The sequence below is a fragment of the Neoarius graeffei genome, chromosome 10, assembly GCF_027579695.1.
Source record: "Neoarius graeffei isolate fNeoGra1 chromosome 10, fNeoGra1.pri, whole genome shotgun sequence".
In the NCBI taxonomy this organism is placed as follows: Eukaryota; Metazoa; Chordata; class Actinopteri; order Siluriformes; family Ariidae; genus Neoarius; species Neoarius graeffei.
Genome location: NC_083578.1, coordinates 37,224,194 through 37,240,110, shown reverse-complemented (window position 1 = coordinate 37,240,110; position 15,917 = coordinate 37,224,194). Strand labels below are relative to the sequence as shown.

Genomic DNA, 15,917 nt, shown 5'->3' with positions numbered 1-15,917 from the left:
ACCAGCAAAAATATGGCTTAACTGAATCATATTTTATGTTTAATTCATTATGTTTTGATAAACAGGAAAAATTCTTGGTGGAGGACACAACCTTTTCAGTTAAAAGACAACTGATGCACAAAATGACCCCTTTGTGATTATTATGCACCTGATATCAATACGGCGATGATCATATTCCTTCTCATCCTCAACTCCTCTTTGCAGCTGGCATACACCCTGATGTAAGAAAAGCACAGAGCTCTATTATAATGAAAGAGTGACAAACATGAATGAGAACGTGAACAGCTCTCACCATAAACTTTGTATCTCCTTTGGACAAAGTATCAGTGACAAAGCCAATAGACTCAAAGTGCTCCACCACTGCATGGAGTAGCCTGGGCTAGAAGAGAAGAGAATATGGTGGAAAAAAGATGCAAAAACAAAGCACACCACCCACCACCTCCTTGAATTTTTCCACATTTCACAGTGTTACAAGCTGTAACTGAAGTGGGCTTTGTTTGTTTATATATATATATATATATATATATATATATATATATATATATATATATATAAATAAAAAACAGTTATTCCACAAAACTTGGTCGTGCATGAGCTGGTAGCTGACAAGACGCATAGTGCTGAGTGGGCTATAAGCCATGTACAACAAGACTGAGTGGAATAACTGTATCTACATTCATTGGATTTCGAGAAAACAGAGCATTTTTATTTTTTGCAAATTTGATAAAATAAAAACTTTTAGTATAAAGTCCGAAAAAAAAAAGAAGTCCGCTGAGAATGTAAACAAACCGGCAAAGTGACCGTAGCAATTTATGAAAAATGCTATTACAAATCCTTGAAAAACTAATTTATAAAAAAAAAAAAAAAAAAAAAAAAAAAAGGCTCTTACCATCAAATACAACCCCGATTCCAAAAAAGTTGGGACAAAGTACAAATTGTAAATAAAAACGGAATGCAATAATTTACAAATCTCAAAAACTGATATTGTATTCACAATAGAACATAGACAACATATCAAATGTCGAAAGTGAGACATTTTGAAATTTCATGCCAAATATTGGCTCATTTGAAATTTCATGACAGCAACACATCTCAAAAAAGTTGGGACAGGGGCAATAAGAGGCTAGAAAAGTTAAAAGGTAAAAAAAAAAAAAAGGAACAGCTGGAGGACCAAATTGCAACTCATTAGGTCAATTGGCAATAGGTCATTAACATGACTGGGTATAAAAAGAGCATCTTGGAGTGGCAGCGGCTCTCAGAAATAAAGATGGGAAGAGGATCACCAATCCCCCTAATTCTGCGCCGACAAATAGTGGCGCAATATCAGAAAGGAGTTTGACAGTGTAAAATTGAAAAAAAAAAAGTTTGAACATATCATCTACAGTGCATAATATCATCAAAAGATTCAGAGAATCTGGAAGAATCTCTGTGCGTAAGGGTCAAGGCCGGAAAACCATACTGGGTGCTCGTGATCTTCGGGCCCTTAGACGGCACCGCATCACATACAGGCATGCCTCTGTATTGGAAATCACAAAATGGGCTCAGGAATATTTCCAGAGAACATTATCTGTGAACACAATTCACCGTGCCATCCGCCGTTGCCAGCTAAAACTCTATAGTTCAAAGAAGAAGCCGTATCTAAACATGATCCAGAAGCGCAGACGTCTTCTCTGGGCCAAGGCTCATTTAAAATGGACTGTGGCAAAGTGGAAAACTGTTCTGCGGTCAGACGAATCAAAATTTGAAGTTCTTTATGGAAATCAGGGACGCCGTGTCATTCGGACTAAAGAGGAGAAGGACGACCCAAGTTATCATCAGCGCTCAGTTCAGAAGCCTGCATCTCTGATGGTATGGGGTTGCATTAGTGCGTGTGGCATGGGCAGCTTACACATCTGGAAAGACACCATCAATGCTGAAAGGTATATCCAGGTTCTAGAGCAACATATGCTCCCATCCAGACGACGTCTCTTTCAGGGAAGACCTTGCATTTTCCAACATGACAATGCCAAACCACATACTGAATCAATTACAGCATCATGGCTGTGTAGAAGAAGGGTCCGGGTACTGAACTGGCCAGCCTGCAGTCCAGATCTTTCACCCATAGAAAACATTTGGCACATCATAAAATGGAAGATACGACAAAAAAGACCTAAGACAGTTGAGCAACTAGAATCCTACATTAGACAAGAATGGGTTAACATTCCTATCCCTAAACTTGAGCAACTTGTCTCCTCAGTCCCCAGACGTTTACAGACTGTTGTAAAGAGAAAAGGGGATGTCTCACAGTGGTAAACCTGGCCTTGTCCCAACTTTGAGATGTGTTGTTGTCATGAAATTTAAAATCACCTAATTTTTCTCTTTAAATGATACATTTTCTCAGTTTAAACATTTGATATGTCATCTATGTTCTATTCTGAATAAAATATGGAATTTTGAAACTTCCACATCATTGCATTCCGTTTTTATTTACAATTTGTACTTTGTCCCAACTTTTTTGGAATCAGGGTTGTACTTCCATTCCATATTTTGTTGCTTTTTTTGTATTTTTGGGGGTTTTTGTTTTGGAGTAGTTTTTAGTTTTTCCTCGGTTGGTACAGCAACATGCGCCACCATTTTGTTTGTCTCTACTCACAGTATACGAGCTGACAACCAAATAGTAGAGTAGCCAATCAGAGCATGTGATTGCTCATATCCAGTGAATGTGGATAGAATCTGTAATATATAATAATATATTATCTACTCAATGTCCACTTTAAGAGGAATACCTGTACACCTGCTCCTATATGCAGTTTTCCAATAACTGCATAAATGAGGTGTTCCTATTAAACTGAACAATGAATAGGTCATAATTTTACACAAAATAGCCCATTACATTGAAGTGGGAGGAAAATCAACCTGGTTTAGAATAAATATATATTTTATACACACATACTAGTGCATCTCAAAAAATTAGAATATTGTGAAAAAGTTCAATATTTTCCATCAGTTATTTAAGAAAGTGAAAAATGTTATATATTATAGACTTGTTACACAAACTAAAATGTTTCAAGAATTTTTCTATTTTAATCAGTATGGCATACAGTACAAAAACATTTAAAAAAAAAAAAAAACACCTCAAAATACTAGAATATTTCATTTCGAGTTTGAGTAAAACAGTATGAACACAGTGCATCTCTCGGTCTAGTTCAGTACACAACCACAATCATGGGGAAGACTGCTGACTTGACTGTTGTCCAGAAGATGATCACTGATGCCCTCCACAAGGAGGGTAAGCCACAAAAGGTCATTGCTGAAAAGGGTGGCTGGAAAAGGTGCACAAGCAACAGGGATGGCTGCAGTCTTGAGAGGATTGTCAAGAAAAGTTGATTCAAGAACTTGGGAGAGCTTCACAAGGAGTGGACTGAGGCTGGTGTCAGTGTATCAAGACCCATCACGAACAGACATCTTCAAGAAAGGGGATACAACTTTCACATTCCTAATATCAAGCTACTCCTGAGCCAGAGAATGTCAGAAGTGTCTTATCTGGGCTAAGGAGAGAAAGAAATGGACTGTTGCTCAGTGGTCCAAAGTCCTCTTTTCAGATGAAAGTACATTTTGCATTTAATTTGGAAATCACAGTTCTAGAGTCTGGAGGAAGAGTGGAGAGGCACAGAATCCAAGGTGTTTGAAGCCCAGTGTGAAGTTTCCACAGTCTGATGATTTGGGGTGCCATGTCATCTGCTGGTGTTGGTCCACTGTACTTTATCAAGTCCAAAGTCAACACAGCCATCTACCAGGAGATTTTAGAGCACTTCATGCTTCCATCTGCTGACGAGCTTTTTGGAGATGCTGATTTCCTTTTCCAGCAGGACTTCACACCTACCCACAGTGCCAAAACTACTACCAAATGGTTTGCTGACCATGATATTACCGTGTTTGATTGGCCAGCCAACTTGCCTGACCTGAACCCCATAGAGAATCTATGGGGTATTGTCAAGAGGAAGATGAGAAACACCTGACCCAAAAATACAGATACGCTGAAGGCCACTATCAAAGCAACCTGGGCTTCAATAACACCTCAGCAGTGCCACAGACTGATCACCTCCATGCCACACCACATTGATACAGTAATTCATGGTAAAGGAGCCCCAACCAAGTATTGAGTGTATAAATGAATATACTTTTCAGAAGTTGGACATTTCTGTATTGTAAATCCTTTTTTTTAATTGATCTTGGGGAATATTCTTATAATTTGAGATACTGGATTTCTGATTTTCATGAGCTATAAGCCATAATCATCAAAATTAAAAACAAAAAAGGCATTAATATTTCACTTTACATGTAATGAATATAGAATATATGAAAGTTGACCTTTTTGAATTAAATTATGAAAAAAGGAACCTTCTTGGTATTCTAATTTTTTGAGATGCACTAGTGTGTGTGTATATATATATATATATATATATATATATATATATATATATATATATATATATATATATATATAAAAAAGGTGTGTGTATACACATACAGTGGTGCTTGAAAGTTTTTGAACCCTTTAGAATTTTCTATATTTCTGCATAAATATGACCTAAAACAATCAGATTTTCACACAAGTCCTAGAAGTAGATAAAGAGAACCCAGTTACACAAATGAAACAAAAATATTATACTTGGTCATTTATTGAGGAAAATGATCCAATATTACATATCTGAGTGGCAAAAGTACGTGAACCTCTTGGATTAGCAGTTAATTTGAAGGTGAAATAGAGTCAGGTGTTTTCAATCAATGGGATGACAAATCAGGTGTGAGTGGACACCCTGTTTTATTTAAAGAACAGGGATCTATCAAAGTCTGATCTTCACAACACATGTTTGTGGAAGTGTATCATGGCATGAACAAAGAAGATTTCTGAGGACCTCAGAAAAAGCGTTGCTGATGCTCATCAGGCTGGAAAAGGTTACAAAACCATCTGTAAAGAGTTTGGACTCCACCAAACCACAGTCAGACAGACTGTGTACAAATGGAGGAAATTCAAGATCATTGTTGCCCTCCCCAGGAGTGGTCGACCAACAAAGATCACTCCAAGAGCAAGGCGTGTGACAGTCGGCGAGGTCACAAAGGACCCCAGGGTAACTTCTAAGCAACTGAAGGCCTCTCTCACATTAACATTAGCCAATGTTCATGAGTCCACCATCAGGAGAACACTGAACAACAATGGTGTGCATGGCAGGGTTGCAAGGAGAAAGCCACTGCTCTCCAAAAAGAACATTGCTGCTCATCTGCAGTTTGCTAAAGATCACGTGGACAAGCCAGAAGGCTATTGGAAAAATGTTTTGTAGACAGATGAGACCAAAGTAGAACTTTTTGGTTTAAATGAGAAGCGTTATATTTGAAGAAAGGAAAACACTGCATTCCAGCATAAGAACCTTATCCCATCTGTGAAACATGGTGGTGGTAGTATCATGATTTGGGCCTGTTTTGCTGCATCTGGGCCAGGACGGCTTGCCATCTTTGATGGAACAATGAATTCTGAATTCTACCAGTGAATTCTAAAGGAAAATATCAGGACATCTGTCCATGAACTGAATCTCAAAAGAAGGTGGGTCATGCAGCAAGACAGCGAGCCTAAGCACAGAAGTCATTCTACCAAAGAATGGTTAAAGAAGAATAAAGTTAATGTTTTGGAATGGCCAAGTCAAAGTCCTGACTTTAATCCAGCCTTCCAAGTAATGTTCGGGAATCAGACACAGTCTCAGCATTTAAGTCTAGGCTGAAAACATTTATGTTTAGTCAAGCCTTTTGTTAATGGTGTTTATGAGGTAAAGGAGTAGATCTGGAGGGTCCTCAGACATAGAGTGTTTTGGTAAACTGGGATGTATGGATGCTGTCAGTCCCCACTCGGTTGCTCACTCGAGTTTGTTGACAGTGTAGTGGCTGGCTGCTTTATGTCCCGGGGCTCCCTCACGCCTGTGTTACCTTCTGGCTCTCTCCTTTTAGTTATGCTGTCATAGTTAGTTGGCGGAGTCCCTGCTTGTACTCGGTGCAATATGGATACTGCTCCTACTTATTCAGGTGACATTGGGCATACCTCACAACCTGTTTTCTTTCCCTCCCCCCCACCCCAAATCTGTCCCTCTGAGTTACATGGAGTCAACAGGAAATCTTTTGGTGGAGAGGGTGGAGACCTCGACTGGCTATCGTAGCCTGCAGGGAATCGGCCGTCAGACATTCTGTCGCATGTCCCAGACCCGGTGAAATGTAACTGAATTGTCTTGGCCAGCCCTAATGCCGCTTTTCCACTACAAACGCGGCTGAGTCGGGCTGAGCCATGCCGTGCTGAGTCGGGCTGAGCGAGGCTGTTGGAGTTGCATTTCGACTACAACCGCGCTGAACTGTGCTGGCTGGAAGTGGGTGGACACATTGGGTGGAGTTAGCGAAAGTGGGTGGACGTCAGGTGATGTCGTTAAGCAGCGCAAACAGTGACATCAGTGAGCTTTTAAGCGGTAGTCTCACGACCCGAATAGTAAACAATAAACATGGAGGACATGGAGTCATTAGTGTTGCTGGTCTTGGTGCTGTGGCTTGTTGTCACCGACAACGCCAACAGATACTGGCAAGAGCGTATAGATGAGGCGAGGCGCATAAGGCTTCAGAAATTCTCGTAATTCGTAATTCTTCTTCCGGGTTTGCGGTGTTTACAGATCACAGCGCGCTCGCGGGGCGTGTGTGAGCATGTGAGGACACTCCTCCTCACCAATCAGTGCACAGGGGAGTGTCTGCTCACGCCCCCAGCCTCACTCGGCACGGTTTGGCTCGCTTCAGCCCCACTCCAAAACGGTGCGAGTTTTAGGGGCTAAGCAGGGCTGAAGCGAGCTGAGTCGTGCTGGTTTTTGGTAGTCGAAACACGAGCCGTGTCGGGCTGAAGTGAGCTGAAGCGAGCTGAAGTGAGCTGAAAAAGGGTAGTGGAAAAGGGCCATAAGGGTCCCATCTGCATCTCATCATTGCTGAGGAGTGTGCTCCCATCACCCAATCAAGCATCCAGCCAGAGCAGGTCATGATATTTTTTACCATATTAACATGCCATTGTTGTGTGTTATGCCTGATGTAAAGACTCTCGTCCCTGCGAGCCTACCACACAGATTTAATACTTGTCATTTTTAGGGCATACCTAACAACCTGTGTTTTCTTTCTCTCTCTCTCTCCCCCCCAATCTGTCCCTCTGAGTTACATGTTGATCCTGGGATTGAGATGCTGGCCTCTTCTGCCCCTCGGACCTGCTTGATCCATCCTGGTGCCCTGTGTCTGGTCGGAGTTTTATCGCACCGCTCCTGTGAAGGACGGCCCCATGAGGACAGTTGAGGGTTATACCTGTTAATATTATAGTCAGGCTGTCTGTTGTTGCCCAAATGAGGATGGGTTCCCTTTTGAGTCTGGTTCCTCTCGAGGTTTCTTCCTCATGTCGTCTGAGGGAGTTTTTCCTTGCCACCGTCGCCACAGGCTTGCTCATTGGGGATAGATTAGGGATAAAATTAGCTCATGTTTTAAGTCGTTCAAATTCTGTAAAGCTGCTTTGCGACAATGTTTATTGTTAAAAGCGCTATACAAATAAACTTGATTTGATTTGATAATCCAATGGAAATGTTGCGGAAGGACCTGAAGCGAGCAGTTCATGTGAGGAAACCCACCAACAACTTCAGCTCTGGGATGTTTTGTATGGAGGAATGGGCTAAAATTCCTCCAAGCCAGTGTGCAGGACTGATCAACAGTTACCGGAAACATTTAGCTGCAGTTCTTGCTGCACAAGGGGGTCACACCAGATACTGAAAGCAAAGGTTCACATACTTTTGCCACTAGCATGTATGTAATATTGGATCATTTTCCTCAATAAATAAATGACCAAGTATAATATTTTTGTCTCATTTGTTTAACTGGGTTCTCTTTATCTACTTTTAGGACTTGTGTGAAAATCTGATGTTGTTTTAGGTCATATTTATGTAGAAACAAATTCTAAAGGGTTCACAAACTTTCAAGCACCACTGGACGCACGTATGTACATACATACTGTACATACATAATCACTTTCTATCTCAACAAGCTGGAGCATACTGTTTAAATATCTGACCAATGCAAGAGAGCAAACACTGTTTTTAAAAACAATCATTTAAAATTAAAATTTGGAATGTTAGATTTCACTTTACATGTTAGAGTTTACACTAATGTTATCTATATGCTTGTCTAACCAAGTCATTAGCCATATCTACAGACATTTTTCACATAAATGAACTGAAAACATTCCATTTATTTTCACAGATGAAAAACATCCCCACAGCATGATGCTGCCACCACCATGCTTCACAGTAGGAATGGCGTTCTCAGGGTGATGGGAAGTGTTGGGTTTGAGCCGCACATGGAGTTTCCCATGATAGTCAAAAAGTTCAATTTTAGTATTATCTGACCAGAGAAGCTTCTGCCATGTGTTTGGGGAGTTTGCCACATGCTGTTGGGCAAACTCCAAATGCGTTTTCTTATTTTTTTTCTTAAAGCAATGGCTTTTTTTCTGGCCACTCTTCCATAAAGCCCCGCTCTGTGGAGTGTACAGCTTAAAGTGGTCCTATGGACAGATACTCCCATCTTCGCTGTGGATCTTTGCAGCTCTTTCAGCGTTATCTTTGGTGTCTTTGCTGCAACACTGATTAATGCCATCCTTGCCCGGTCTGTGAGTTTTGGTGGGTGGCCTTCTAGTCAGGTTTGCAGTGGTGCCATATTCTTTCCATTCTGCAATCAAGGATTTCATGGTGCACCATGGGATACTCCAAGTTTGAGATTTTTTTTTTTTTTTTTTTTTATATATAATCCAACCCTGATCTATACTTCTCCACAACTCGGTCTCTGACCTGTTTGGAATGCTCCTTGTTTTCATGTTGCTTGCTTTGTAGTGTTGCAGAGAGTCAGGGTCCCTCCAGAACAGGTTGATTTATACAGACATCATGTGACAGATCATGTGACAATTTGATTGCACACAGGTGGATTTTAACTAATTATGTGACTTATGAAATTAATTGGTTGGACCAGCTCTTATTTAGGGGCTTCATACAAAAGGGGGTGAATACCTATGCACACTCCAGACTTCTGTTTTCTTATCTTATTGTTTGCGTCACCCCCCCAAATTTGCACTTTTAAAAGTGGGAGGCATGTTGTGTAAATCAAATAGTGCTGACCCCCCAAAAATCCATTTTAATTCCAGCTTGTCATGCGACAAAACAGGACAAACACTAAGGGGGATGAATACTTTTGCAAGACACTGTATACGTGTTTCTTTGTGCTTTCAGTGGTTGCCATAACCAGAGCAAGAAAGTGCGATATAGCTGGTGGCGCATGCAAACAAAGACACAGATTTGTGCGCATACACATGCCAGAAAGCATGAATTTACATCTTTTTAAATTGAGTTGTTTTCAAAAGTGCACTGATAAAGTGTGATGTAAATAAACATGAGCCCAGAACTCTACTACAATTCCACCTCCCAAGTCTTCCTCTGCACTCTTACACACTAGGTTTTACAGTGCATTTTTGAGTGATCTCATTGCAGTGTACTTCAATGTAGAGTTCCCATTCAAACTATGTAAAGGTTGCCAGCTCTGCAGAATGATTACATGCTATCTGTTTAACACCTGGTCAAAAAATAATCACTTCTAAAATGTCATAGAATTTTAGCAAAAAGGAACTCCGAATAAAGCACAATGACTCATGATGAAACCCTAGTGGAAGCCATGTCTGTAAAGACTAAAATGCTGGCAAAACACAAATTTAAAAACTGTTGTCCATCCATAAACGTTAATCTGTACATAATGCACTCTCGATGTACAGATAAATACATACTCATCTTTTTCATATCATTTCACCACTACATATTAACCTTGCTTTCAAAAGTTGGGGGGGAAATTTTTTTTTTTACTAATGCATTAAGTACTTACTTGTTTTTGGGATTGGGAGGTAAAGTCTGGGTGAGTCAGCAGTATATCTATATCACCACTTGACTCTGCTCCTGGAGATGCCATAGAGATTATATTCCATGTGTTTATTAGATACAGTATGTGCAGAAGATATAATCTTTATATTGCTGAAATGCAAAGAATCTAGCAATTATACAGTATAGTAAGGGCTACAGAATGACTTCTAACTACAGATTAGTTAACCTCGTCTGTAGCTGCCACAGATGGTGCCTATGTACTCAGGGTCAAGCTGCTCCAACTCTTGTAATATTAAAGCCTGGAAAAAACATCCATAAATATAAATATGATAAAAATATGATCATTTATTTAAACATCAAAATGCTGAAATAATGAGACATTATTTCTATAAACTACCTCCATTTTCTCCATTTCTGAGCGGGGAATTCTCTTCTCAAATTCTTCAAAGTATCTTTATCAAAAGTACATACATAAAATACAAATCAATGATTCACTTACCTTGCACTAATATATAAACAAAAATGATCAATCTGTATTACTGATTTAAGTTCATAAATTACAAACTTACTTTAGGCCAATCTGCTGATGATGGTTCAGCTTATGTTCAATCTTCTTCAGATCTGAAAAAGCAGTCCAATGAAAAAGCAAGTGGCCATGGAGGTAAACAATTAAATAAATAAGTGTAGAGAAGATATACCATCTAGGGTCTTGACACCATCATCATAGAATTTCCTAGCAGCAGCTGGGCTAAAACAAAAATCAAGGAATTAGTAGACCTGGTAGATTATACAAAAATACTACGTAAATCAAAATGAACCTACCCTATTCCAGTCACTCTAGTTAAAAAGTTGATAGAGGAGCTGGTATCATCATTGCGAATCTACAGGGAGTAAAATAAGACACCAATAAGACAACACTTGCAGTTTGATTTTTCTCCCTACTGCTCTGCTCATTTGTGGCAAATGTATGCCAGCTATAAAGATGTGTGTGTATATTTCAAGCATGATAATTACAAATAGTCCTTACAGGTGCGTAAGCATTACTTCAACATTCAGACTCATGCACAAGGCCATAAACACTCAACTGCTCAGTCCTATTTGGATAAATCGTCTGCCAAATAAATACAGATGAACTTCAGACCTTTTCCAGTTTGCGGAGTTTTCCTGTGGTTAAATACTCATCGATTTTCTCAGCAATCTTTGCACCAACTCCATCCTAAAGGAGATTTCGCACAGGAGATTTTTTTTTACTACAAATCATACTTTCTGTATCAACAGGTGACAATGTGCTTATTCTTAATTTCAACAAAACAGAGCATATTAAAATGATAAATAATAAGGAAACACTGCTTACCAGTTTCTTGGCTTCAGTGCCACTTTTGATTTTGTGTGGGTACTTGGCGATCACAGAAGCAGCTTTTCTAAAAAGAATACAATGTGGGTCACATCTGAAGTTCACACAAGTAGACTTGTAACCTGTTACCAGTAACCTAAACTGATATACAAATAGTTTAGCCAAAACTAACTGACACTGAAAATGCACCAAATAATGATTGTTGATTTACCTGTACGCACTGTACTTATGGATGGCCCTGTTTACATTTTTTTCATAATTGGCCAATTCTAGGGGGGAGGGGGGAAAAGGGGGGGGGGGGGGAGACAGTGGCAGGTCAGAAACAAATTAGAACACACAGTCTGTATAGATTGGTTTTTCATTTTGAAATAAAAATGGGAAAACAAGGAAACACTGTCAGACACCAGGAAATTACATTTAATTGTTTTAGCACATAAAGCCTAAAAATCATAATCAATCCTGTATTCATGAAACCAAATATAAAATTACCACTGCAGTACATTTCAATATCAACAGAATACTAGACAGCTATTCTAAAGACTATTCTCTAGTTAAAACATTTTCTTTGGTACCATTTTTTTTCTTCATAAAATATAGAATAAAATATGGTATCAAAACATTCATAAATAAAATGAAAAATTCAGTGTTTGCATTATTCAAAAGTACTTTTTTTCAGCTGCCATATGGCTGTCTGTCTTTTACAGGTAACCCTCTTGCTATTATAAAAAGCATGCAGTGATCCATATTAGCAAGCAACATTTTACGGTGTTTTTATCGATTGCCCAGGTTATACTATAAATTGCCTGTGTCCACTATAACTTCAGATCCCTGTTCTTGGCTGACAGCAGTGGAACCTGATGTGGTCTTCTGTTGTGTAGCCCGTCTGTCTCAAGGTCCTATCAGCTCAAAGCTTATTTTCCTCTTACCTCTCATGAGCAGGGCATTTCTGCCTGAGGAACTGCCATTCAGTGGATTTTTTTAGCACTATTCTGTCCGTGTAAACTGTAGAGACTGTTGTCTGAAAACCTCAGATGAGCAGTTTCTGAAATACTCAAATCAGTCCATTTGGTACCAACGATGGCAAGGTCGAAGTCTCTGCAATCATATTTTTCATTCTGATTTTTATCTGAAGATTAACTGAAGTACTCAACCTGTACCTGCAAGATTTTATAGCCTGATCAAGTGAGTCTGCAGTTAGCTATTCAGAATTCTGCAAGTGATAAAAGCATTGTACACATGGGAATGAATAACCCCAAACCCTTGACTAACTGCTTATTCTGATGGTGCTGATTTGTGAATTCAGAAAATGGTCAGAAATTACCTCAAAACTGTTGGTAATAGATTTCATCCTCCCCCCCAACAATGGACATCTCCAGGACTCAAAACACATTTCTAATTAACCAACATGATTTGTGAAAATTTTCACAAATAACTGCACATCTGTCATTTGCTTACAAGTCCATGAAAGTGAAACAGACGGGTTTTAAGCAGGCCCGTCTCTTCTCGGTAAAGAGTAACATGACTGATATTCCAACAAATTCACCAGTCTACAAGGACCTTCTTCCAGTCTGGGTAAAGCTACATTTGTGAAAACAACTACAAAATCAACTTGTGTCAAACGATGAAAAAATACGAGCTTAGTGAACCGTTTATTAGGCCCATTCATACCATAGTGTTGTATCCAGGGCTCCAGACTTTTTCCACCTGTAGTACTGGTGCTCCTTCCAGAAAATGTTGAACACCAGCAAAAAATTTAAGCACTCCACTAAAATCAACATGTAATGCACTTTCATGCTTCATGATTGTCTCTCTCGTGTCGCTCCCATGTAAATGTGTCTGTGTGGTGAGGAATGATACTTTTTCTGTAGTTTCTGCGTTTGAATAGGGATGTTAACTGATGACCGTTTGACCGATGGTTGACCAAATCAACATCAACCGGTTAATTATTTTTTGGTTGTCGGCTAAAAAAAAAAAAAAATCAATCGTTTTGAAGCTGCCGATTTTGGAGCGGAGAACCTGGAATTCTGTGTTGTAAACGCTTGGGGCATGCCATGCGGTGTAAGGATGACAGCTGACAAATCAGAAACACCCATTCAGTCATGTCCCGCCCTCCCGCCCCAGTTGAAGACAGCTGCCACTCGGCGAAAGAAAAGTGTAGACACAGGCTTTTTAGCTTACAAATTATTCTGTTTTTTTTTTATTATTATTAGAAGGCACATCGAGTTTAGTCCTGCCTTGGCCAGTGCATTCTGAAAGTAATGTTTCGGTCTGTAGCCAACAATGCATGTTATTGCAGATCATATCTCTCCACACAAACTAAAGGCGCAGATGCCGACTTTTGGAGGGAAGGGGAGAGAATGAAATGACAGCGGTGTCTGGCGGGGAAGTGACAAACGCAGCTTTTATGTCTGTGAGCCAAGTCGGTGACGGCTTCAGAGCAACTTCAATACCATGCAGTAATGGCGTGTTGATATTGGTAACGGCATTATAACGATTGTAGCTAATTAATTAGATTACCTGGCGTTATAACAGCCTTTATTTTAACGCCATTATTCCCATCACTGAATGTTATGTACTTCTTCTAGCACTTGACTATTTTCAACGCCATCATGGCCAACTGAAACTGTCTCTAAGCTGGAGCCATTTGTCCTCCGCTCCAATCTGTGCTCACTCTAGGACCCAAATTGTTTTAGCGAAAAGTGCTAAAGACTCAAATTTTTCTTTAGCAATTTGCAATTTCGCTTAGCAAGAAATGCTAAAAGAACAATTTTCTTTTTAGCAAAGTAATTTTTTTAGCAAGATATGTTATACTTCTAAATGTTTCTTGCACTGACATAATATTGAAAAATGAATTGTTATTGTAGTTTGTTGGTGTTTCAATAGTGTTTGCAAGCTTGTTTCCTGCCTTTGTCTTTCCATGTTCTTGATTTATGTTCATAGCATGCTTATTTATTCTTGAATCCTCTTATTTTGATCATTTCATCAACTGTATATATGTAATGAAAGTGTGTGTTTAATTTAACCCGCTTAATCTGGTTTACGGAGTCCATATTTTTCATTATAATTATATCTAACATCTGGTGTGATGTGCTTTGCATTCTTTGCCATCTATGCACCTTTTAGCCCTTAGTCACCCTCTATAGTATGCTGATTGGCCTGTGTGGGTATGTGTGTGTGTATAATTGGGATCCATGTGTGTGTGTGTTTGGGGGGGGGGGGGGGGGGGGGGGTCTTTATGGGTAGGATGAAGGGAGCTCAGGGAGTTAAAAATCAATGGTTGTTTCTTATAAATTAATCTCATAACCCAAATATAATGATATTCACCATTAATTTCTCAAGTGAAACTTGCAGTCAAAACTTTGAACCATGTGCGTCAAAACGCTCTGAAAACAAGGTACACTTGGTCGATATATCCTGGTTCATCTGTGAGTTCTTCCAAAGTTCTGTCAGGGTTGATATTATGTAGAAAATATGTCTTTAGAATGGTTATATCGTGTTTTTATCCCTAACAGAATATTCTAATATGTTCTCACTTTTTAGATAAGTTTTTGTCATACGTAAAGTCGGATAATTTATTTTAAACAAACCTCGCTATAATCTTGTTCACTAATGAGCGAAAATTGGCGACATTATCAGCGCAACTCGGAAATTGATCATTTTATATGCAAGGTCCGATGCTATTGGAAGACGTAATTTGCGGTCAACCAATAAGAAGCTTCAAAACTCGGGGGCGTTGGTTATAAATCAAAACATCGAAGATGGACACGAAAGGCAAGGCCTGAATTTCATTTTTCAGAATGGGGGGGAATTCCCCCCCCTCAGTGACTCAAATGGGGGGATTTATACAGTTTGTGGGGAACGCTACTTGTGGGCTTAAATAGCTTAGGTCTTACCTTCTGCCACTACTCAGATTGAAGATCTCTACAGTATGTAACCTTTTGTCACCATTTGAGGTATCCTTTTTAGTAGACTTTTCATTCTGATATCTCCAAATTTGGATAGCATTGTCAGACAAAGGGTGGATAAATGCAAGTATTATTCCCACCAGCCGTCTAAGATATGGACTGTTTAGTTTCGGGTGGAGGGTAGAAAACCACCACAAAATGAAAGAGATCCTTTACAGCATGACATTGCTGACTGACTGTTATGCCATCAAACACCAATAGCCTTTTTCTAGCAGTGCGAGTAAGGCTCTAGGAAGAGTTTGGAAGGTTGTGTGCCTTTTAGTTAAGCTAATTTTCCAACCTCCTTAGTTTTGCTTTACACAGCTGCTTCTTCCTCATCTTCATGCACTATTCTTTAAGTGTCACTGCTTCGTTTAATTATAAAAAAAAGTCTGTTCTTAATAGCACTGAATGAATTTATTGACACAACAAGTCTAACTTAAAATCTAACTTAAATCAGTCTGCTGACTTTTCAGGATTCTCTTAACTATGTATGTGTTATTTGTCTCTTCTTTTAGTGGCCATCTCTTTAATCAGTGACCTTTGCTTTTTCCTTTTATAACATTTTTATATCATCTTTTTTTATCAACTTTTATATAATTTTTCTATTCTCATGTCTGATCTGATCATTCCTGTCCTCTGTTTAATGTCTACAATTAAAATAACACT

At 39.2% G+C, this 15,917-nt stretch overlaps 1 protein-coding gene across 1 annotated transcript in view; it reads right to left on the bottom strand.

Moving 5' to 3' along the window:
- Positions 1–15,917, bottom strand: part of polb (polymerase (DNA directed), beta) — a 48,456-nt gene that overhangs the window by 12,126 nt on the left and 20,413 nt on the right. Inside the window, exons 2-12 of the mRNA XM_060931754.1 lie at positions 11,516–11,573; positions 11,305–11,371; positions 11,092–11,166; positions 10,773–10,831; positions 10,649–10,698; positions 10,520–10,571; positions 10,348–10,402; positions 10,177–10,249; positions 9,955–10,025; positions 293–379; positions 149–216 (exon numbers count right to left, since the gene is read on the bottom strand). Of these exons, the coding sequence (XP_060787737.1) occupies positions 149–216; positions 293–379; positions 9,955–10,025; positions 10,177–10,249; positions 10,348–10,402; positions 10,520–10,571; positions 10,649–10,698; positions 10,773–10,831; positions 11,092–11,166; positions 11,305–11,371; positions 11,516–11,573 (715 nt within the window). The remainder of the gene's footprint in view (positions 1–148; positions 217–292; positions 380–9,954; positions 10,026–10,176; positions 10,250–10,347; positions 10,403–10,519; positions 10,572–10,648; positions 10,699–10,772; positions 10,832–11,091; positions 11,167–11,304; positions 11,372–11,515; positions 11,574–15,917) is intronic.